The sequence below is a fragment of the Desmodus rotundus genome, chromosome 3, assembly GCF_022682495.2.
Source record: "Desmodus rotundus isolate HL8 chromosome 3, HLdesRot8A.1, whole genome shotgun sequence".
NCBI classification, from domain to species: Eukaryota; Metazoa; Chordata; class Mammalia; order Chiroptera; family Phyllostomidae; genus Desmodus; species Desmodus rotundus.
The window spans coordinates 148,494,444-148,519,052 of NC_071389.1; the positions used below are offsets into that span (position 1 = coordinate 148,494,444).

General features: G+C 45.4%; 1 protein-coding gene across 3 annotated transcripts; it reads left to right on the top strand.

The window, feature by feature from the left end:
- Positions 1-95: 95 nt before the first annotated feature.
- On the top strand, positions 96-22,925 carry RNF41 (ring finger protein 41). Of its 3 annotated transcripts, XM_053921323.2 has the most exons (8): positions 96-274; positions 2,729-2,912; positions 13,868-13,961; positions 14,633-14,745; positions 17,959-18,230; positions 19,144-19,279; positions 19,690-19,793; positions 20,625-22,925. In XM_053921323.2, exons 4-8 carry the CDS (start codon positions 14,656-14,658, stop codon positions 20,974-20,976), a joined length of 954 nt encoding a protein of 317 aa, XP_053777298.1. In that variant the 5' UTR covers positions 96-274; positions 2,729-2,912; positions 13,868-13,961; positions 14,633-14,655; the 3' UTR covers positions 20,977-22,925. The 3 variants fall into 3 exon arrangements, with proteins under 3 accessions (XP_053777298.1, XP_024432130.1, XP_024432132.1); XM_024576362.4 differs by lacking the exon at positions 13,868-13,961 and having other exon boundaries at positions 96-342; XM_024576364.4 differs by lacking the exon at positions 13,868-13,961.
- The last annotated feature ends 1,684 nt before the right edge of the window (positions 22,926-24,609 follow it).

Consider the following 24,609-nt stretch of genomic DNA (forward strand, 5'->3'; position numbering starts at 1 on the left):
CCTCTTCGTTGGCGCTCGTAGCTTCTAGTCTAGGTCTGAGTTAAAACAAAGAGGCGGGTTTGGTGACGAGCTTCCGCTGGGTTGCGTAGCAGCGGTGGGCGGGGCAAAGGACTGTCTCAACAGCTCAGAGTGGTTGGAACCTTCCTCCCTCTGCTTCCCTTCCCGTTCCCCTCCCAGGAAAGGCTGAGACACCGCACCGGGGCTGTCCCGTGGCCGTTGCGGCCTCAGCTACTGCCCGGCTGGGCTACGGAAAGTCCAGGCCGCTTCCAGGGCGGTGCGTACTGCGCCTGCGCGGGCTCACACCTACAAGATGGTGTGGAAAGGGAGGGGGTGATGTCCCAGGTATTGGAGCCGGGGTTCGAGATATTGGAGGGCAGGATAAGGGGTGGGAGTAAAGATGAAAAATGGAGGAAGGGAGCAGCAATAGGAGGAGTCGGGAGGTGGTAATGGGGTGCAGGAGGGTGGATTGTTGGGGAGCTCCATTGGAGCCTTAAGAAGCGCGGGAGGGGCCCTGCGCTGGCTGGAGGACAGGGAGGAGGGGCCCTGGGTGAACAACGTGGTGTTTAAATGGGCAATGATTGACGGGCTGGGAGGAGAAGAGAGCATTCTGGGGGCTAGCTCGGGTAGGGGTGGTGGAACCTGAACCCCCGCCCTCCAAGCGCCATAGCTTGGCTCCTCTCCCATGCCTTGTCTTTGGCAGCCTTGTCTTCCTCCTCCATTCCTTCCCCCTTTTCCCCCTCCTACCCTTCCATGAAGGAATCTCACATTCCTTACATCCCTGCCCTGGGTTTGCGGCCAAGCCCTCTTCGCAGGCTTCACACATCGGAAAGCCTTCTCCAACTTTGGACACGGGAAAGAGAGGAGTCGGGAGGAGGGGTCTGAAGAAGGAGCAGAAAGCTAAGAGGGGTGAGGGTGTTTTGCCAAAGGGACTGACAGACCTTGTCCGCATTCGGAAACTGACTTTATTCCGCCTAATAGCAAATTTGGCTGTTGGGATCACCAAGCCACTGTTCTTGGGGACTGGGCTGTGATAGTGATAGTCTAATCCCTTACTATACAGGTGGTTTTAGAATCTGACAATAGGGCAAGAAGCTGCTGGCTGATAGTTTTCGCCCAAATAGGAATGGAGTAGAATAGTGGTAGGGAATCTGAGTGATGCAATAATGTAAATACCCTGTGTGTCCTGCTGACTTTGTGGCTGGGCCTGGTTCCCAGTAATTGAAAAGAAACAAGCTTCTTTCAAGCATTTCCTCACTGGTCCTCAGCACTCTAAGTTTATTTTGCATTTCGTTACTACCTGAGAATAGCAGTATTCAGTATGCTTTCACATTTATCATGCCATTTGATTTTTCAGGACACCATGTAAGGTAGAAGGCAGGTAATCATTTCCCCTACTTGACAGAAGGGTTGCAATGGCTTGCTAAAAGTCATACAGTTGACAAAGCTGGGACCAGAAGCCAAATCTGACTCTTGGTCCTCCTCTCAGTTGAAAAATCCTGTTTTGTTATGGCCGAGGGAGCATAGAAGTAGGATTAATTTCCCCAGCATGGGCAACTATTTGCTTTCTAAGTCTGGAACTTGTCACTAGAAGAGGACTGAGCAGAGCCAACAGCACTGGTTCCTGGAAGCATTTCTTGAGGTACAGGGCATATGCCACGGTGTTGGGAAGTACTGTGTTGTCAAAATGGAAAAAGCTTTATACCCTCCTTTGTATTATGGATGGGGAGAAATATATCAACTTACCCCCATCCCCCAACCACAGGGAAGAGAACGTGTGTCTGGCATGCACCTTTATCTCTGATTAGTGTAAAAATAGCACACTGAAGGTGTTGCGGCTGATGAGCATAGTCAGGTAAGGAGTATGTGTACCAGACTCAGAAGATGAAATGGTCCCTGTTTTATGTATTAAAATCATCATCATCCTATATCTTCCTAACACAGCCCTTAGTCTATATGGACAGATGTGTGGGGGTGAGGAAGGAGTTTGGATGGTGGCTATCCCACATTGTGTTGATCGATCTCTCAGCACTGCATTTGAAACCTTGTCTCCCTCTGCTTGGTTTCATCCTTTTAGTAATGAGTGCCTCTTCAGCCTAATCATACTACCACCTCTGTAACCTTCTCAGTTGCCTACCTTGAAATAATTTCCCGTTTTACTGCTTTTCTTCTTCTTCCTTTTTTTTTAAAAGCCTGATCCCCTCAGGAATATGTTCTCACTTGGGAAGTTGAATTGCACGTGTACCAACATTCTTGAGTATCTTATCCTTATGAAAGCATAATCTAGTTTTCCAATTGGAGGATAGGACCAGAATTCTTTTTACATGAAATAATTTACATGAAAGCACTTTGGAAATATGAAAGCATCATACTGTGTGTGTGAGGTATCATGGATCTAGGCATTGTATAGCCACAAATTTAGAATCTTTGACATATTGGTAGTTATTTGCATGAATAAAAGAATCTTTGTGAACTTCACACCTCTCCCCTTTTCTGCCCTTCTTCTTGTCCTTTTCTCTCCCCATCTCAGGTATGTTAGAATCTCCCCGGGCCATGCATGTGATCCTTAGCCAAAGGTTTTGCTCCATAGAGGGAAGTCCTGTATACCTAGTTTAGAAACCTTAATGCAGTTGTCTCATCCTTCGCACCCAACCGCCAGATCTGAGTCTGACCATCTTACCGCCCAGTCGTTACCCTGACTCACCTTTTTCTTCCTTGTTCCTATTAATAGAGTGTTCCTGATTGTGACATCACATCCATCCCCTTGGCGATAGAACTTACTCTGGGAAGGAAGACTCAGTTGGAGAATAGCCAACAAGATGGGTTACTGGGAGCCTCTCCTGAGTGGCACTGAGTGGAGGCCTCAGGGGGTTGGAGCCTTGTGAACAGGGAACCTGCCCCCCAACACTTGGAAGGTAAAGAGCCTTGATTCAGAATCCCATTCCAGGCTTCAACCCTCTTCTCTGCCATTTTGGGTTGCTTTTGCTCTTGAAAACCTGCCTCTCAAAACTCCTTTCTGCATAAATCTTTTCAAGATTGGCCCATGTAAGTCTGTCGTTCTTTGTATTTTTATGCCTCAGTGTTCTTTTTCCAAATCGAAGAAGAAAGTTTAGAAAGTCACACACAAAGATAGAAAGAAGTGAGCCAGCTGGGCCTCATGGGCTCAGGAAACAAGTTACAGAGGCAAAAGAAGGGCTCATGTAGCTTAGGAGAGAGAAAGGCAAAGGTGGTGTGTCTGGGGAAAGAAGAAGGGGGAAAGGCATGGGTATGCTCCCCGAGAGAGCAGTGCCTGAGAAGGGGGTGGGGAAAGGCACTGGGGTGTGTGTGTGAGAGAGAGAGAGAAGGGTGGAAGGAGGGAATTAACTTTTACCTATTGGTAAATTGCTCAGCAAATTTTATGCCTTTTTATGTGTTTATGTTGTATACTCACTCAAAGGGCTCAAGCCTACACTTTAGTTTGACAGGGATTATGCTTTCTGTTTCTTTTACTTGTCTCTCTGGTCAAGGGAGCTGTGTCTGTGGGACGAAGATGAGATTTGGGGTAATCGCACAGATAGTACTTGGTGCTGGTAACTGGGTGAGAGGTCCTGGCTGCCTTTTGAGGCCCGGTAGGCCTCATTTTCGGTATTAGATGAATTCTTTTTATTCTCTCTCTCCTTTTTTTTTATTGTTGTTCAATTACAGTTGTCCCCATTTCTCCCCACATTACTCACCCCTGCCCTACCCACCCCCCTAGGTGTTAGATGAATTCTTGAAGAATTGTATACCTCTGGATTCTTTTGTAAAGTGAATCCATTAAAATGGTTTCACTTTGCAATACTAAAGAAGCCTAACTTTAAAATCCTTTGTAGGAAATCCAGTATGGATCACAGAGTTTTGGAATTAAACAGAAACTTAAAGGCAGTGTAGCCCATTCCCTCATTTCACAGGTGAGGAAAATTAGTTCCTAAGAACTCAGTTCTCTAAGAGGAGGTGTGACTTCAGTCTAAAGATTCTACTGCTCAAATAAAAAGACTTTCCTTTCACTTAGAGAGTCAAGAGAGTTGCCCAAAGAGAGCAACATCAGTTAGTGGTAAAGCCAGAACACCTCATTTACCTATTTTTTGCTATTTTCTCCTATTTAGTTTTATATGCTGAATCTGAGAATCATGGGGCTTGTAGAACACCTTAGATCAGGGGTGTCAAACTCATTTTCACTAGGGGCCACATCAGCCTTGTGGTTGCCTTCAAAGTGCTGAATGTAATTTTAGGACTGTATAAATGTAACTACTCCTTAACAGTTAAGCCAGAGCCCGGCGCTGCCAGGTAGAAACAAGGTGGAGGGCCGGGTTCGGCCCTGGGGCCTTGTGTGTGCCACCCGTGTCTTAGAAGTTACATAGTCATGGAGGGTTTGAGATCTTGCTCCCTGGCATATGTCATCAGCTTGGCTCAAATAAATGCTTACAAAACTTAAAAAAAAAGCCAGGTACATAGTCCAGGATGTTTAATATCCTTCTTTAAAAAAAAAAAAAATTTTATTTTTAAAGATTTCTTTTTTAAAAGGTTTTTAAAAAAGATTTTACTTATTTATTTTTAGAGAGGGGAAGGAGGGAGAAAGAGAGGGAGAGAAACATCAATGTGTGGTTGCCTCTTGCACACCCACACCCTGGGGACCTGGCCCGCAACCCAGGCATGTACCCTGACTGGGAATCAAACCAGGACCCTTTGGTTCACAGGCCAGCACTAATCCACTGAGCCACACTAGCCAGGACTAAAGATTTAATTTATTTATTTAGAGAGAGGAAGATAGGGAGAAAGAGAGGGAGAGAAACATCAGTTGGTTGTCTCTTGCCTATGCCCCAACTGGGGACTAGATCCGCAACCCAGGCATGTGCCCTGACCAGGAATCAAATCAGCCATCTTTTGCCTTGTGGTACGGTGCCCAACCAAGCCACACAGGCCAGGGCCAGGATGCTTATTGAGTAAGGAAACTAAAGCCCAGAAAGGCTAAGTAACTTGCCCAAGACTGCACATTTGGTCAGTAATAGAGCTAGAACAAGGACTCAGGTTTCTGGATTCTCCAATCACTTTTCTTTTTTTCCAGACCTATTCCTTCTTTGTGAGACAGGGAGATAGTGATGAAATGTTTGGGGGATGCCTATGAAACCCTTCACCAACTAATTTCTTTTTTTTTTTAAAGATTTTATTTATTTTCATTTTTAGAGAGAGGGGAAGGGAAGGAGAAAGAAAGGGAGAGAAATATCAGTGTGTGCTTGCTTCTCATGCACCCCCTACTGGGGACCTGGCCCACAGCCCAGGCATGTGGCCTGACTGGGAATCGAACTATTGACCTTTTGGTTAGCAGCCTGCGCTCAATCCACTGAGCTACACCAGCCAGGGCCCGACCAATTTCTTCACTGGGTTGAAGTTCCTACGAGTTACCTGTTTCCTTGAGGGGCCTTTTCCTTCTGTGTCTGGTGGGGTTTGTAGTAACTGGGCCTGGAGACTCCTCATCCCTCTGCACATCTGTTGTATTCAGGGCAGAGAGGAAAATTAGCAGAATCGAGCCTACAGCACATATACCTGGCTTTACCCTTATGCTTTTGCCGAGGTTAGTGACAACATGGCTAGTTACCCTAAAATACTAATGATTCTTATCTGATGTTTCCCTTGAGTGAGGCTGTGGATGTGCATGGTTTGCACACCTGTACGCGGGTTGAAGAAATAAGGAAGGATAAGTGTTCGAGTTCCTTTACGAACAAACTGTTTTGAATTCCTAGCTCACGTTAGGGGCACACCAAAGAAAATAACTGCAGCAGTCAAGGTAAAATGGTATAGGAAGGGGTCTCTTGCATTTTTATAGTAATGCTGACCAGGAATAGAGAGAGAGACCTCAGGGTAACAGTGAGGAAGGAAAGGAACACAACCTGGTTTGGTTCTGGCCTGCACAACAGCAGGTGGGGAATGCCCTTTTCTATTTGGGTTCAGGATGTTCAAATCAGGGAGGCTGGCAGGACCCCCGTAAACCTGAAGGGACGCCTCAGCGCTGCTTCAGTGCAGTTCCCCAACTTGAGTGAAACCTTTCCTGTTGCACCAATCAAAGAGGATATCCAGGAAACTGCCTCCCGTGGCTCTGGTCCCTGGCTGTGACTCCTGGGGTCTCTGTGGAAAGGTATCCTGGCCCTTGACAGCCTCACAGCGGCGTTAAGAGTCCTAGACAGTAGAAGGGATAGTCAAGAAATCTAGGCTGTCAGCTGGACTGTCTGCCTTGGGGCGGGGCATGGAGCTGGCTGCCCAGGTGGTAGGGATCCGTGTCCACATTGATTTCCCATAGGTGACAAATAGGGAATACCCTAATTGTACTGGAAATCTAAATTTCCACTGAGTCATTGAGGCTGCACCATGGAAAGAATGCACATATTGGAGGGTGGATAAAACAGGAGACTTAGCAGATAAAGGCTGGGGGCCGGGTGGAGGGGGGAGTGTGTTTGATTTAGGAGGATCAATGCTTTACGGTGAGAACTTTGCAGCTCCTCACCCTGGCTGGTGGCCTCGCACATCTTCTCTCCACCTGTGCAACAACTGAGGCAAGTTCTGTGCTGTTTATTTGGGGGTGTAGGATCTCCTGAGGCCCTATTAAGATAACTTTTCAGCTTGACCGGTATGGTCCAGTGGGTTGGGCAAAGCAAAAGGTCACTGGTTTGATTCCCAGTCAGGGCACATGCCTAGGTTGCAGGCTGGGTCCCTGATTGGGGGCCTGTGAAAGGCAGCCAATCAATGTTTCTCTCCCTCTTTATCTTCCTCTCTTCCCTTCTCTCTAAAAATAATCAAAGTCTTTTTTTTTAAAGATACGTTTTCAGAATTTACATTTCTTATTAAGACAATATTGTTAGCATTGGTTTAAAATGCAAAGTTCAGTGAAGCACAGTACAATCTCTAGGCCAGTTTTCTACATAGCAACTAGGGTAAAAAGGATAATGCTACTTTAATTTTGCCCCTTGCTCAAAGGATAACTGATTTTCTTTAAAAAATTAAACCTTCCAGAAATACATAATCTAGATTGAAAGTATAATCTCAGCATCTAGATTTTTAAAATGTGCACACTACATATATTACTTTTTATTTTTAATTGATTTTATAAAAATTGGACCATACTATACATAATGGTTTTGCAATTTGCATTTTTAAGTTTGAGAGGCAGATTGTCACAGTGGTTAAAAGCTTGGACTCTGTCCTGGCTGGTGTGGCTCAGTGGATTGAGCGCCGGCCTGCAAACCAAAGGGTTACCGGTTCGATTCCCAATCATGGCATATGCCTGGGTTGCAGGCCACCTCCTCGGTAGGGGGTGTGTGTGAGGCAACCACAAACTGATGTTCCTCTCTCTCTCTTTCTCCCTCCCCTTCTGCCTAAAAATAAATAAATGAAATCTTTAATTTAAGAAAAAGAAAGCTTGGACTCTGCCTGGGTTTGCATCTGACTGAAACACTCAATAGCTGTGTGGTTTTGGACGAGTTTTCTAACCTTTGCCACTGTTACTTATCTGTAAAATATGGACGACAGTCCCTACCTCACAGAGTAACTCATAGAGTTGTAAGAATTAAATGAGTTAATATATAAGAAATGCTTAGGATAATGCCTAGCATATAAGGATGCTCAATAAGTGTTGACTTCATTATTATTTAATTGTATAAGTAAAATATGATCATTGTAGAAAAAGTAGGGAAAACCAGTAAAGAAAAACTGAGTGAAATTCAGAATATTAAAAGTCTGCATTTACAGACAGCCTCTCTAATGTACATCCTTCTAGATGCTACCCAATATAAATGTGTTCACACATAAATATAAACATGCTATTTAACAAAAATAACACTATAGCATATATAACATGCATAAATGTTAATTTATTATTTAAATATTAATTTATTATATAAATATATGTTATTAATAAGAAAAAATACAGGTAAGTCATGTTAATGCTACATGGTGTCTCATTTTATGGATATAAGGAATTCAACTGGATTCTTGTAGGGTTTTACTATTTTTTCCATTATAAACAATGATTAGATAGACTACCTGGTATGCTGGTTTTATACCCTTTTGTAATTATGTCCTTAGGCTAAGTTCCTGGAAGTGGGAGTGCTAGGTAAAAGGGTATGTACTTCTGCGGGGGGATAGTTCCTATGTTTTTGTTGTGGTTCAATTTGATCAGCTTTTTCTTGCAAGAGTACATTGTTTCCAGACCTTGCTATAGTATATTATATGTATGTCATATATGATATATTACACATATATGGTGTATGACACATTACATGACTATTTTGGATTTTTTGGTTTGTTTTAATCTTAATACTTTCACAATTTAGGATAATTACAGGTTTATTTATTTGAATAGTAAATGCACACAGACTATTCTTTTTTTATTTTGTTGTTTTTTTATCCTTACCTGACGACATTTTTTCATTGTTCTTAGAGAGAGAGGAAGGTGGGGAGAGAGAGAAAGAGAGAAACATCAATTGGTTGTCTCCCATACATGTCCCAGTTGACCAGGGATCGAACCTGCGGCCTTTCCGTTTACAGCACAAGGCTCCAACTAAGCCATATTGGCCAGGGCCGTCACACTGAAAATCTTTTTTTTTTTAAGATTTTATTTATTTTTAGAGAGATGGGGAAGGGAGGGAGAAAGAGGGAGAGAAACATCGCTGTGCGAGAAACATTGAGCGGTTGCCTGTCACACGCCTCCAGTGGGGACCTGTTCTACAACCCAGGCACAGGTGCTGACCAGTTCAGTTTGCAGGCTGATGCTCAGCCCACTGAGCTACCAGACAGGGCTCACACTGGGAATGTTTTAAAAACACACAAAGAGCCCTGGCTGGTGTGGCTCAGGTGGTTGCAGTGTTATCCTATAAACTGAAAGGTTGTGGGTTCCCTTTCTGGTCGAGGCACATGCTGGAATTTTGGGTTTGGTCCCTGGTTAGGGTGCATAGTAGAGGCAAACTGTCGATGTTCCTCTCCTTCTCATTCTGCCTCCCTTCCCCTCTCTCTAAAATCAATAAGCATGTCCTCTGGTGAGTACTAAAAGAAAAGGCACAAAGGGTCCCAGCTGGTGTGGCTCAGTGGATTGAGTGTTGCCTTGTGAACCAAAGGGTCACTGGTTTGATTCCCAGTCAGGGCACATGCCAAGGTTGTGGCCCAGGTCCCCAGTGGGGGGCGTGCAAAAGACAACCACATATTGATGTTTCTCTATCTCTTTCTCTTCCCTTTCCCCTTTCTCTAAAAATAAATAAATAAAATCTTTTAAAAAAGGCACAAAGAGATAATTAAGGAAATTAAAATTTTCCTCCTCTGTTCCTTAGTTACCCTTCCTCAGCAGCAACCGCTATAGGTAATTTCCTCTCTCTTCTTCTGGAGAGTTCCATGCATACATAAGCATGCACACATACATAATTTTTTGCGCTCACAGTGGCATACTTTACATTTACCATTCCATACCTTAGGTTTTTTCTCTTAACAGTACATCTTGGCGGTCTTTTCATACCTGGTACATTTCAAAGGCAGCAATATTTTTTTCCCTGTGATTTTGTAGCTATTGTACAGAAACTGAAGTACAATTTGTTTATATAATTCAGGTAGGTATTGTATAGTCAGCAGTTCAATAGGTGAATTATAGATGTTTGGAGATATATTTGCTTTCATGTAGAAGCCATCTCAGAGGGCCCTCTTCCTGACTTTCTCTCTTGCCCCTGCCCCTTCTTGCCAGCCTGGTGTCTGGACTACGAGAATGGCAACAACTGTCATCTAGAGCAGCAATAACCAGTCTTAGCTTGCATTAATTGAAGTAGAGAGGAAAGAAGGTAATAGTCCCAGTGTGTCCATATTGGTCAGTCCACATGTGGAACTCTGGGTACTTTATTTTAGAAGGACACAGGCATTCTAGAATGCTATGAGAGAAGCGAGTCTAGGCTGGATACTTCTCATCTGTGCTTCTTCTACACCCTGTGTTGGCTTTTCCCAGGAGTCTCTGAGCACCGTGCAACTGACTGTTGGGTCCTGTCCAGAGGATTCATGCCCTGGGACGTTAAACTGGATGGTCTCTTATGGCCCATTCTAACTCTAAAGGCAAAAATAAGACTGTCTTAACCAGGTCAATGGGAAAACATCTGAGCATGATCAAATTCTGCCATCTTTTATTCCTGTCCTTCAAAAGTAAAAGCATTCCTGTATTTTTTCTCAAGTAATTTCTAAATTAAAAAAAATTATTTTTTCCATATTTGTCGAAGACTAAAATTGAATTATGGTTTTTTAAAAAATATATGCTCATTAAAATATTTGGTAATTAAAAATAGAAGAAAAACATTATCCTTGGTCCTATATCCAAATAAACCACTGTTAACATTTTGATTTTTCCTTCTGATCTCTTTTTTTCTCTTTTAAAATGTATTGATTTTGAGAGAAACACAAAGAAACATCAATTTGTTGTTCCACTCACTTATGAATTCATTGATTGATTCTTTTTTTTCCAGTTTTTTAAAAAAAGATTTTATTTATTTTTAGAGAGAGGGGAAAGGAGGGAAAAAGAGAGGGAGAGAAACATTAATGTGTGGTTGCCTCTCACATGCCCCCTACTGGGGACCTGGCCTGCGGCCCAGGCATGTGCCCTACTGGGAATTGAACCAGCGACCCTTTGGTTCACAGGCAGCACTCAGCCCACTGAGCCACACCAGCCAGGGCTCATTGATTGATTCTTGTATGTGCCCTGACTCGAAATCAGACTCATAACCTTGGTGTATTTTGATGACACTTTAACCAACTGAGCTACCTGGCCAGGGCCTTCTTCAATTCTCTTTTTGTATGTGGATTATTTGTAAATATTTGGTTTTTAAACAGATCTGTATTCAATTTCATGTCCTACTTTTTTCACCTATTATTATGTTATTACATATTCCCCAGAAACATTTAAAATAAATATATTATTCCATTAAATGGACTCATTACCATAATCACTTAATTATAGCTTTATTGATGACTTAAATGAATAAATATTTTTGAATAAATGATTATCTGATTTTTAAAAGTTTACTGGTATGATTTTTAAAAACCTATATGGGCCTATTTTCCTACCATTCTTCCTCCTTTCCTGCTTCATCCTCCTTCCTGTTTAACTTAATTCCAGATCACCACTCTACCTACCTCAACCTCAGTGATCATATTCTCTCCGTCTTTATCTTTCCCTTTTCACTAGTGCTTTCCTCTTAGTAAGTAAACATGCTCGTGCCTGTCTTACGAAGAAAAACACCCCACTCAGTGCTATCCCATCAGGTCGCTGGATTTGTGACTGTTGTCAGCGAGCCCCTTCAACACCCAGGAAAGTGGGCAGAAGGGGGAAAAACAGCAAGAGGGATAAAATAGCTTTATGACCCCAGTATTTTGATATACATTTAAGTGAATTACTTGGGGCCAATTTATAGTTCTTGTTTTTATGCCAATAAAAGATCTTTTTTTTCCAATAAAAGATTTTTAAAAAAATTTTTATTTATTTATCTTTAGAGACAGGGGAAGGGAGAAAGGGAGAGAAACATCAGTGTGTGGTTGTCCCACTGGGGACCTGGTCTGTAACCTAGGCATATGCTTTGACTGGGAATCACACCGGTGACCCTTTGGTTCACAGGCTGTCACTCAAGCACTGAACCACCAGCCAGGGCCCAATAAAAGATTTTTGAAATTAAAAAAAAAAAAACAACCCCAACACAACCCACCCCCTGAAGCCCCTGTCTTCCTCTAGCTAATTCTCTCTCTTAATCAAGGAAATCAAGCTTTTTAAAAAGATTTTATTCATTTTTTAAATATATTTTATTTATTTATTTTAAAGAGGGGAATGGGGGGAGAAAGGGAGAGAAACATCAATGTGTGGTTGCCTCTCGTGCGCCCCCTACTGGGGACCTGGCCCACAACCCAGGCATATGCCCTGGAATCAAACTGGCAACCTTTTTGGTTGGCAGGCGGGCACTCAGTCCACTGAGCCACACCAGCCAGGGCTGAAACCAAGCTTTTGATGAGTTACTTTCAGGTCCTGTCTCTCACCTCTTGTTCACTTTGAACCATTGCAGCCTGGCTTCCATTTCCAATAGCCAGGCCAAGGTGGTTGGCGGTGATGATTGCAAGGGATTATTAGTAAGCCAAAGGCCTAGAGATGGACGGACAAGTACATAGAGAGATGGTGGTCATGGGGGCCAGTGTAGTTGTAGCAATGTCATGGGGTGTCATTGTCCCTATATATAATGGATAAAGAAAGATAAGTGGTTCCAGAGGGAGCCTTGTGATTTCCTGTATCCATAGCTTGTGTATTCATCAGGATTTTTATCAATTGAGAGAGACAACCCAGCTCGAACCAGCCTAAACGTAATAGAGAATTTATGTGTTCAAGTAATTGATGTTGAAAAGCTGATTGTGGGTTTACACGTGGCTGAATCCAGGACCCCAGAGGACCTCATCTGAATTTGATCCCTCAGCTCTACTTGCTTCATTACCGGCTTCATTCTGTGAGCAGGCTGTCCTCCTTAATGGCAGAGATGGTTACCCACCACTCTGATTTGTACATTCTACCAGCTCTGCAATCCCTGGGGAAAGAGCTTCCTTTGTGAGCTCCCATAGAGGTCCCAGGTACCCCCCAACTCACTGTCCTGGTTTGGGTCACATGTCTTCTAGGAACCAGGGTAAGATTCCTAAGGAAAAACTGAAAAATAAGATGTTAGGTAAGTAAAAGAGTAGATGTCCATTCTACCCTGGTTGCTGGAAAGCTCCTTGTTAAAGGTAACATTTAAAGATTTTATTTTATTTTTCTAGAGAGACGGGGAGGGAGGGAGAAAGGGAGAGAAACACTGATGTGTGAGAGAAACATTGATCAGTTGCCTCTCCCACGCCCCCAGTCAGGGACCTGGCCTGCAACCCAGGCATGTGCCCTGACTGGGAGTTGAACCAATGACCTTTTGATTTGCAGGCTGGCACTCAATCCACTGAGCCACACCAGTCAGGGCAAGATAACATTTAAATATACTAAACATTTTATTGATTTGTAAGGAGCTGTGCTTGGTGCTACACTGAATACAGAATATGAGTTCCTGCTCTTAAGGAGTTTTTAATCAAGTAGTAGAAACTAGATGTACACATAAATAATGGTTATGATCATGTATTGAGTGGCTACTTTTTGCCAGCAAGCACTTTGCTAAATGTTTTGTATGCATTACCTCTTTAGGGACCACTTTGTGAGAGTCACTTCTATTATATCCATTTTATCTATTTATTAAAAAATTACTTAGGCTTTGGAAGTTTATGTGGTCTGCCCAGGGTCACCCAGCTAATGGGTAGTAGAACTGGGGAGAACCCAGTCAGTTTTAACTCAATCTAGTCCTGTAGTCTAGCTTGCACTTGACCTATCAAGGCTTCTTTGGACTCATCCCTCCCCTTCTGTTTAAATTGGACAGCTGGAGCCCTGGCTGGTGTGGCTCAGTGGATTGAGGGCTGGCCTGCGAACCAAAGGGTCGCTGGTTCAATTCCCAGTCAGGGCACATGCCCGGGTTGCAGGCCAGGTCCCCAGTAGGGGGCATGTGAGAGGCAACCACACATGGATGTTTCTCTCCCGTTCTTTCTCCCTCCCTTCCCCTCTCTCTAAAAATAAATAAATAAAATATTTTAAAAAATTTGGATAGCTCGATTTTATTTCCCAAGAGTCTGATCTACTCATCTTATGTTTCCCAGGGCATCACAGTTGCTGGCTGCTCTGTGGGTCGCGACCCTTGCAGTAGGGCCCGTCTGATCCAGTTGGCCCAGTAGTTGGCTGTCTGCACGGGAGGCTTAGTCACCCTTCAGTGACCTCTTCTTCGGGTTTGACCCTCAGGCGCCCAAAGAAGAGGCATGGCAGCCCCACTGCTCTTTGACTCCTTGCTCTCCTGAACCTCTGTCCTTCTTTGTCCCCACTGCCACCAGCAAAGGTCAGATTCTCTTCTGCCTAGATGATCTTCTCCATTCTCACTTGTATCAACAGAGTGATTCTAAAAGGGGACTTTTATCCAGTCACACCTTTTAAGTCTTTCAGTGGCTTCCCATAGCCTTCAGGATGAAGTCCAAACTCTGACGGCCTGAGCCTGCGTGCCTCCAGCCTTGTATCTAGACACTTCTCGCGCGCCCTTTAGGTCAGCCTTTTTCTGAACCACTTAGGATTCCCATCATGCCTCTTACTTCTGGGCCTTTGAATGTGCTATTTTATGTGCCTAAAACCCTACTGCCTGTCCTGCCCCCATCCCCATCACCTAGCTAACTCTTGCTTGTCCTGTTAGTGATACCTAGTCCTAGGAAGCTTCCCAAGTCGCTGTCATCTTTCAGCCTGGGTTGGGTATCTATATCTCTTGCCTTCATAATGCCCTGTACTTACTCTATCAAAGTATTTATCACTTCATATTTTAAACGTGTGCTATATAGTGTCTTTTCCCAATAGAATTAAGTTTCTTGAGTCATCATTTTACCCCCAAAATGACCGGCACATAGTAAGCTCTCAATAATAATTGTTGGACAAATGAATGGGTCTTAGCAATGAGTTCAAGTTGGCATGTGTTTGTTAGGCTTCTTCTGAACTGGCCTCTTTTTCCTCTGTGGTTCCTTCCAGGCCCTGGGTTTCAGTGATGAGACATGGGGTATGATGTAACCCGCTTCCAGGGGGATGTTGATGAAGATCTTATCTGTCCTATTTGCAGTGGAGTCTTGGAGGAGCCAGTCCAGGTGAGTCGGTCTGATGGCAGGTTTAGTGGGGCAATAGAGAGCAGTGGAGCTAGCAGAAAGTATTCGTAGGTAATGGGACTAATGGGGACCTCACCATTCTGACTCCCCATGGCCCTCCTGACCCCCTTTACACACACACAGAATAGAGGTTTGGGGCAGAGGAGCAATGGCGACTCTAAGAGGAACAGGCCCTTCCAGAGTCTGTCTAGAGGTGAATGCCACAAAAGTCCAGCGCTTCAGATTTTCTTCTGAGGTCACTGAGATTTTTCTGCCATAAAACGGTCAGTTGTTTGTTTTTGTCTTTTGACAGTAGCTTGAGGACTCCCTTTCCTCTGCAGGGGCTCTGGCTAGGTTCTGTCTTCCTGCCCACGATTGAACTTCTGGACTCTCCCGACGCGTTCTCTCTGCATTGTGATGATGTGTTTTGGGTAGTGAGCCAGTCTCCCTGCAGGCCCTGCCTACTGCCTAACAGATAGGAAGTGGGGAGCTGTATGTACTGACCTATTTTCTTCCTGGGACTTGTTGGGAGGACCAGTTTTGGAGGCAGCCATGTACTCTGCATTTGGTGTGAAAGCTGCCACCTTCAATAGGTCATTTCTCCACCAGCCTTGCCAGACCAGAGTCAGTTGTATCTTCCTGGGGCAAGTATGAGGAGAAGCTCATGATTAACAGGCAAGTGTAATGAATGAGATGAATTTTTTCTTTTATTTATTCTTTATTATAGTGTTTTCCATGACCATTTAGTCCCTTTATACTCCCCTCCCCCTGACATGAATTCTTAACAGTTGTATTCCTGGGACATCATCATCATCCTGCATGGTCCTTATTGCCTGAACTCTGCAAATACCAATTAATCCTCTGCCACTCCTGGCTAGCTACAGGTAATCCCATTTTCCAAACCAAGACTCTTGTCCCTGAAGTCTCATGGCCCTTCTGCACTCACTTACTGCTCACACAACTCACTGCATCCCAGCTCTCCTTGACCCTTTGAGTTATTCTTACTGCCCGGTTCTCACCACCCCGAGGAGCACAGATGCCTGAGTGGAATGCAGATCAGCCTTATTCCATCGGCAGCTCGCCCTGGATATCTTTCCTGTCTTCCAGGCCTTTGCAGCCTCCTGCTATTAGAAGCAGATTGGCTGGGTGTGGAGCAAGCTAGCCCGGTGTTATCAAGAGGTCATGGGGTGTGTCCATTCCCTCCCCATGCTGGCAGGGTCTTGTCTGTTTTCTGGCACTGTCATTTGAGGTGAGATGTGTGGAGAGGTCAGTGGCAGTTGCTGACTGCCTATCAGAAGCCCTCCCGCCCCCCACCAACATCAGGGTTCACCTTCTGAGGAGCAGGCCAGGCAGACGTCATGGTGCCAGGCTAGCAGCCACATTTCCAAGTGTAGGAGGCCCCTGCTAGGGATGCTGATTTCCCTACATCATATTTATTTTTTGAATAGGTAATAAATTCATATGGTTCAGAAGTGAAAACAGTATAAAAAGGTATACAGTGAGTACTTTTGCATCCTTGTCCCAGTCCACCTAGTCCCTTCATCAATATCTGTTAGTGTACTTGGCATCCTTCTAGTATTGTGTGGGCAGGTACAAGCATGTTTGAATATAAATATAAAAATTTGCCCACCTTTCTCCCTTGAAAAGATAGTTCATTCTCTGTATTTCTATAGGGGTGGCAGGTTTGGTTAAGATGGTCACCAAAGAGGTCACAGTTGAGCTGAGATCTGAATAAGGGACTCTTCATGCTAAGATTTAGAGGAAGAGCATTTCAGGCAAAGAGGGGCAGCGAAGAGGAGCAGCGGAAGCAAAGGTCCTGAGGCAGGAATGAGCTGGGTGTGGACAAGGACTGAAAGAAAGCCCAAATGGCCTGAACGCAGTGCTGGGAGCGTGGCGTGAGGTGAGGAGAGGGCAGAGGCACAGGGCCTGATCAAGCAGAATATTACAGGTCCTGAACAGGTGTTTGGATTTATGTTAAGTATGATGGGAAGCCATTGTAAATTTTTAAGCAGGGGAGTGAGATGATCTAGCGTGCATTTTTAAACGATCAACTCTGGCTGCTGAAGGTAGAATGGAATATAAAGGGGCAGGCGAGGTAGAAGGAGGGAGGCCATTTAGAAGACATATTTAGTAATAGAGATGAGAAATGATCACTTGAACTGGGTTGGTGGTTGTAGAGATGGGGGGAAAGTAGACAAATGTAAGATTTTTTGGAGATAGGGTTTTTAAGATTTTGGAAAGAACCTAATTGTCTTTGAGAGAAAAACAAAAACCGGACAGTTGGATTGGTGAAACTGACAGTGATTTCCTTCCTCACAAAACCTCCCGTGTTCAGTCTCTGGTGTCTGATCCGTTGAAGGCAGAAACTGTCTTCCACTTATTGTATGTCCCTAGCAAAGTAAGTGGGACATAGTAGGCATTTTATTCATTCATCACCTACTAAATGCTTATTAAGTTTGCCCCATGCCAGAGGCCAGATAGTGTCTCCATAGAGGCCAGAGAATCCTCTCACTTTGAGGAATTAGCTGTAGAGGTTACCTGACTTACCAAGGAAGTAGGCTGAAATGTGATCTTTATGAAACGGAAAAGAATGTGATTCTGTGAAAAAGCAGCCCCATTTTGGAGGGTAGGCATGACCATTGGGATTCAGGGCAAAGCATCCCTCATAAAATATGAACTTGGGCCCACACCAAGAGGACTCTTAACTTCCCCCCAGGAGTTTTGGGCTTTTGTTCTGTTTTGCTTTCTTACATTGAACTTTTGCCAGTGAATCTCTGTTCCCCACCTCCATTCTCCTTCAAGACCTATATTGAATTCTGTCCTCTGCCCTGATTGACCTAGCTTGGAAAGTTCTCGCCCTCCTCTGGATTTCTTTGGTAATTATTGTGTGTGCAATCCAGTTGGCAATTAATAATTGACTGCTGTATGTCATCTCTTTTATTGTCCTGGAATATTATTTATATCTTATTGTTATAAAACTTATTGTTACTTGTCTTAATGTCACAGTCTAATTGGAATCTTAAACACAGGAAAACTATCTGAAGCCTGTCCCCCATAATACCTTGCTTGCCCACAGTGCAGCTATACTTGGCTGTGATACCAGGGACCTCTGGTCCTGGAGGCTGCTCAAAGGCTTGACTGGCTTTTGAGTTACCGTATACAGGCTCTTAGCTCCTGCTAATTCCGTTGTACCCTTTTGCCCTGCCCTTCCTCCAGGCACCTCATTGTGAGCATGCTTTCTGCAATGCCTGCATCACCCAGTGGTTCTCTCAGCAGCAGACGTGTCCAGTGGACCGTAGCGTAGTGACGGTCGCCCACCTACGCCCAGTGCCTCGGATCATGCGGAACATGTTGTCAAAGCTGCAGATTGCCTGCGACAACGCTGTGTTTGGCTGCAGTGCTGTTGTCCGGCTTGACAACCTGATGTCTCACCTCAGCGACTGTGAGCACAACCCAAAACGGCCTGTGACCTGTGAGCAGGGCTGCGGGTGAGACTCCTTCCCTTCTTTGCCCACATGCACACAGGATAAGGGCTTCCCCGTTCAGACCCCTGTCTCTGGATGCCCTGCCACTGGCTGAGGTGCATGTAGACAAGGAGTGTTCTCGGCCTCCCTGGCATCCTGCCCCAAGATCTCACTTTCATGCCGCTTTTCCAACTACAATCTTTTTGTTCTTGCTTGAACACCAGGGGGATAGCAATTCAGCAATCTGCGGGTAGCACTAGACTTGATTTACTTTATTCTTCCCTTTAAGTCCAGTATTATTTTCTCTTTGTCAGATTGACTGCTCTAATTTCCAGCCTCTCATGTTTCCTCTTGCCCTATTTTTTTTTTCTTTCTTTGGGGTGTGAAATATTTGATTAAATACTGATAGGGCTGTGAATCTAGGGCTTCTCAGGAGTGAATGTACAGGCAGAATCTGTAGGAGGAAAGGAGAACCATGTGGTAGATAACACATGGACTTAGAGAGGGAAAGAAGCCCAGAGAAAGCAGATAGCAAAGGGGTGAGAGGGGATCTGGGGAGGAGAGTGTGAAGAGAACAAACAAGAGAGAGGACTGAAGTTAGAAATGAATGAATGTTAGCCCTGACCAGCGTAGCTCAGTGGGTTGGGCATTGTCCTGCAAACCGAAAGGTCACCAGTTCGATTCCCGGTCAGGGCACATGCCTGGGTTGCAGGCCAGGTCCCTGGTTGGGGGTGTGTGAGAAGCAACCCATGGATGTTTCTCTTGCACTCTTTCTCCCTCCCTTCCCCTCTCTCTAAAAATAAATAAATAACATCTTTAAAAAGAAGTGAATGAATGTTAGAAATTTGGGGTAGATGAACACCCTCTCAGCAAGTTTCTGCCTTTGCCCACACGTCCCACTAAATGCTCCTGTGCTCTTTTTCGCCCTGGGCGGCAGCCTGGAGATGCCCAAAGATGAGCTGCCAAACCACAACTGCATTAAGCACCTGCGCTCAGTGGTACAGCAGCAGCAGACACGCATCGCAGAGCTGGAGAAGACCTCTGCGGAACACAAGCACCAGCTGGCAGAGCAGGTAGGGCCCAGAGAACATGTGGGAAACGTGTTCACAGCCTGCAAACAACCACGTGCCGGGGGGTGATACGCACCGAGTGAGCTGCAGGCCTGTGCCTGTGCTCGCACACCCGGCTGAGGACATGCTGTGCCTGCGGCTCAGTCGGGGATCAGATTGCAGCTCTTCTCCTTCCCTTCCGCCCCTCCGTGCCATTTATTCACCTACCACTTGTCAAATGCCTTCTCTGTGAAGGGACTTTGCCAAGCACAGGGGATGCAGCTGGGAATGAAACAGTCATATCCCTGCCGTCCTGAAGCTTACAGTCTGGTTGTTCCTCCAATCTCCTGGTTGCCCTCATTCTTGGATAAACTTTTGTCTTTCACCTGCTCTCTGCCTTAACCTTCATCCCTGGTGCTCTTGCCCTCCAACAGAAGCGAGACATTCAGCTGCTGAAGGCGTACATGCGTGCAATCCGCAGTGTCAACCCCAACCTTCAGAACTTGGAGGAGACTATTGAATACAATGAGATCCTAGAGTAAGTTTCACTCGGGACTCGGAGTTACTCCACGTGCTGGCTCTGAGCCCTGAAAGGAGGAAGAGCAGTGGAGTGGCAGAGGGAGGGTGATAGGAAGGCTGGTCTAGGGCCGCCATTCTTCAGATGTTGGGGTGAAGAACAGGGGCAGAGAAGAGGATAACCTTATTTTTGGGGTGGGTGGAAGGGAAAGCCCCAGGGATGCCGTATCTCCAGGAGTAGGTTAGTGCCCGCATACACAAGCTCTGTGTTAGAGGCTGTGGAGTGCTAGGAGGGCCAAAAAGAGATAGAAGGTACTGTCTTGTCTCTAGGTAGCTTCCAATCCAGAGAAGAAAAGAGGGTGTAAATCCAGAAAAAGTATTCTAAAAATGCAATGAAGTAAACAAGCAAAGTCTAAGATCCCTTTCAGTTCTGGAGGCCGATACATCTCATAGACTAAGTGTTCAGGGTGAATCAGTACACCAGTGTGAATAGTGCTGTATGGGGCACAGGGCAGAGGACAGATTTCCTTCTTCAGTACACATTTGGTGAGCACTTAGTACACTCTGGGCACTGCGTGCACTATTGGGATTTTTAAGAAAAATATCAGGGACCCTACATTCGTAGAGTTTAATTGGGTAACGTGGTGACTCAGATGGGACCAGCTAGGGAAAGATTAGTAGTTTCTAAACCAACGATGGGTGGATGGATGGAAGGAAGGAGGAAGAAAAGAGGGGAGGGAGGGAGAATAGGGTTAAGCTAAGTGTAGAGTGGGTGGCCATTCCGACTGGGAAAAAAAGCAGTGCAGAGAAAGAGGGTGGGCTGGGATGACCATCTCCATCTTCCTCCACACAGGTGGGTGAACTCCCTGCAGCCAGCTAGAGTGACCCGCTGGGGAGGGATGATCTCCACCCCGGATGCTGTACTCCAGGCTGTGATCAAGCGCTCCCTGGTGGAGAGTGGCTGTCCTGCCTCTATTGTCAACGAGCTGATAGAAAATGCTCACGAGCGAAGCTGGCCCCAGGGTCTGGCCACACTAGAGACAAGACAGATGAACCGGCGGTACTATGAGAACTATGTGGCCAAGCGCATCCCTGGCAAGCAGGCTGTTGTCGTGATGGCCTGTGAGAACCAGCATATGGGTGACGACATGGTGCAGGAGCCGGGGCTGGTCATGATATTTGCGCATGGCGTGGAAGAGATATAGGTTTCAGTGGGCTGTCAGGAAAAGATGGAAATCAGAAAATCTCATCACTCCAGTAGCTGAGCCCTGAGTCCTCCCCACTGTCCTTAACACTGTGGCTGGTACTTGAGCCACACCACATCTCCCTGCTCTTCTGGTACCGAAGGGCCCTGGAACACTTTGCTCAGCCTTTCAGGTGGGAAACCAAGATTCCCTTCTATTTGCCTAATTTCTTCCCCTAAGATGTCTGTAAATTTTCAGTCTGGGTAGGAAAGTCCCCACCTCTATATGTTTTCCTGCCTGGGGTCCCTGGTTCCAGACATTTTTGGAAAGCACAAAGGTATGCATTTTCTCCCCAGAGGATCAGGGTAGAGCGAGAAACCTTGAATTGTTCCCCTTCTTCAAAACCAGGGAATTGAGCAAGCAGGCCTGTTGGCTCTCAACACTTACAGGGCCACTCTGGGGAGCAGACATCCTGAAGAAGCGGTAAGGGGGGAACCCAAACCCTAGAAATAATGAGCCAGTAACTAGCCATGACTGATGGCCCTTAGGGGAAGACGGGACCTCTGTGCCAAGCAATACCTTGTTCAGCCCACCTTAAAGGTGCGGGCTGCCGCTGGGTCTGCACGAGTGCAAGCTGGGCTGCCGAAAACCCCCGGATGAACTCTCCTTGCCTACACTTCCTCTTAATTAGGGAATGACAGGAATGTGGGGAGAGGGTTAGTCTGTTGGGGTGAATATGCTCAGCAAGAAGCAGCACCCTGGCTTTTGCTGAAATCAGGTAGGCAACCGCCTCTTGTGGCACAGGCTGTGATAGTTCCACTGCCCCCTCTCCAGCCCTGAGACTGTAACCAGTTATGTTGATAATTTCCTTTGGCCATTGTTTGTTTATGTTTCACTCTCCCCCTCCTACTTTTTGTTTTTTTAAGAATGGCCTGGTTATGGCTACCCCACTTTTCCAGCCCAGCCACATTGTTGGCAATTTAATTTATTTACTTTTTTTTTTTAAGAAATGAAAAAGAAAAAAAATTAACAAAACGTCAAACTTTTCTTTCGCTGTTCCTGTGGTGGGGATTCTGGATAGGGTGGGACTGGGTGGGATCTGTTTTATGTTTTCCCTTTTCAGCACAACCTTTGGCTTTAATATAGAAAGGGCCAAGGGTGTCCTTGGCTGAACGAATGTCTGCCCCAGCCCTCCAAACCCCATCTGAGATGAGGAGCTTCCTCCATTCCAGCATCGATGCCTGAGCCCTCTCCCAAACTTTGCTCCTGGCCCTTCTGGGGTCTCATCATAAAACTCTGAATTTAGAGTATTAATTGCGAAGAAACTTCCCTTCCCCATTTCCTTGGAGATACGTAGCTGGGTTCTAAGCTTCACTGGGCAAGGTGGAATAGAAATTATGTCTTTGTCTCTGAATACAGGCAGTAAGTACTCTGTCTCACCCATGCCCCTTACAGACCGCAGCTCCATTTCAGGCTGCCTGAGGCATTCCTTGACCTCTAGGGTGACTGTTGACAGAGTAAGAGAAGGGGAGGAATAGTGGGTGTGATTGTTTTTAGTATGCAGGTGGGAGTGGGGTGGGAGAGAGATGGCCATAGAATAGCTTCTTGTCTTGGAGTTTTATTCCAGGCCAGCTTGCTGTAGGTCTTCATGGTTGGGCCATGGTTCCACCTGGTATTAGTGTAGAGGGAGACAGCTGGAAGGGAGTGGGGAAAAGTCACGTTTCAACTCCAGGACGTTGTGCTCAGGAATTTGAAAACGCTGCTATACTTAACCTGGTCACTACATTTTTCACACTCCCTGCTGCCCCCCTGCCTTACCCAGGCCTGTGCCTCCCACTGTCACCGTCAGGCAGAGCTGGGAAGCTCAGGCCAGGGGTCCCCACCCTTTGTACTGGTGTCTCTGCAGGTTGCTGATTGTGCTACATGTGCTGCTCCATGGTGTTCACTGCACTAATAAACCTTTCACTCAACTCTAAGTTCTTAATTCAGTATCACTCCCCTTCTTGTGAAGGTTTCTCCTCTGCTTCAGCCTTTTTCTCACCTTCATTGCCCTTCCTTCTTCCTTACTTTGTAACCTCACCTTGTCTTAGAGCTCACCTCTGTTGTAGGAGGATGTCTGTTTGGGATTAGTGGGCACCTCCCATCTTTTTGGCCCTGTAGTGCCCTCCTAACTCGCCTTCCTGTCTCCTGTTCTGTAACAGCCAGTGCTCGCTCTCCAGTGGTCTGATTTTTGCTTTTTCCAGGGTCTGCCTCTGCCCCAAATTCCACGTCTTGTGGGGACACTTTCCATGAAAGATGCCTGCACCTTTCTCCCCTGTTCCATCTTTGTTTTGGAATTTGGGATTCTATCATAGGCAAGGAAGTCTCTACCCCCCAGTTCCTCCTCACCAAGAAAGCAAGTGTGAGGAAGGGACCTGGGACCGACCATCCGTTGTGGCGGTCCAACCTCGAGGAACCCTTCATGGGCATTTGCTGCCCCCCTTCTCCCTGTCATGAGAGAGTATTCTTTTCCCCAAGTATTACACTTTAAATTTGTTGAGCATTTATTGTGCACCTACTGTAAATTTAATAGTGCTCTAGACACTAGTGGTGTTGAGAGGGGGGTGCGGCAGGGCATCCCCGAGCCAGCTGAGTCTCTGCTGCACTTTCATACACACAAGGCCTGATTATAAAATAGTGATGAGAACATCACAGCACAGGGCGTGAGAGGCAATATAGCTACTCTAGTGATGCCAGTAGTGCTTTTTAACATTTCTTCTGAATTTCCTTAAAAAATAGTACTTTCAGAACCTGCTGCTTATTCTTTTGAATGTCAAGGTCATGAATGATACCAAGTCTTTTAGGGTAGATTTGGTTTTTGGAAACAATATTCAGAATATTCTGCAAGGAACTCACTAGGGTGGGGATGGGAGAATTCATGCAGCAAAAGGGCACCTACCTTTAGAGACTTACTCCTTGATGGAGATGAGTATGTAATAAGACATAATAAGTGTCCTAAGTGGATCACAAGCGCTATGTGAGCAGAGGGAAGAGAAAGCCCCTGGTTGTGATGGGCACCAGGAAAGACTTCAGAAGTGGCACTGGTTTGAGATCGGAGTTTGGCAAACTACAGCTTGCATCCTGCTGTCTGCGTTTGTGAAAAAATGCATATTGGAACACAGCCGTGCGGCTCGCTCACATGTCGTCTGTGGCTGCTGTTAGATGCCAACGGCCGAGATGAGTAGTTGCACAGAACTATGGCTCACAAAGACTCAAATACTTGTTTTTGTCCTTTACAAAAAGTTTGCCAACCCGTTCTAAACTTTCAAGGTCAGGAGTATGGGTGGAGAAGTGTAGAGACAGTTGTTTTAACTTTTTTATTTCAGTGTACAGATTTGACATAAGATTTTACACACTGCCAAAATAACAAGCGCTTAAAATTAATAAATCTTTAACCTAATACAAACCTATATTCACATTTCCTCAATTGTCCCAAGAACTTTAGAGCTAACGTTTGTTCAGCCCGGACCCAGTCCAGGAACCGTGCATTACAGCACGCTCTACTCTTTCTTAGTCTGGATCCCTGGAATAACACTTTTGGGTAACACTAATGTATTGAAGAGATTGGGCCAGGTGTCCTGGAGAGTGGTCTTCTGTGTTTTTTTCACAGTGTCC

What these genes read in the sequence shown, in the direction of transcription:
- RNF41 (XM_024576362.4), top strand. Translation starts at nt 14,656, where the DNA reads ATGGGGTATGATGTAACCCGCTTCCAGGGGGATGTTGATGAAGATCTT. An exon ending in TCTTGGAGGAGCCAGTCCAG is followed by an intron (nt 14,746 to 17,958) that starts GTGAGTCGGTCT and finishes CCCTTCCTCCAG; the next exon opens with GCACCTCATTGTGAGCATGC. An exon ending in ACCTGTGAGCAGGGCTGCGG is followed by an intron (nt 18,231 to 19,143) that starts GTGAGACTCCTT and finishes CCTGGGCGGCAG; the next exon opens with CCTGGAGATGCCCAAAGATG.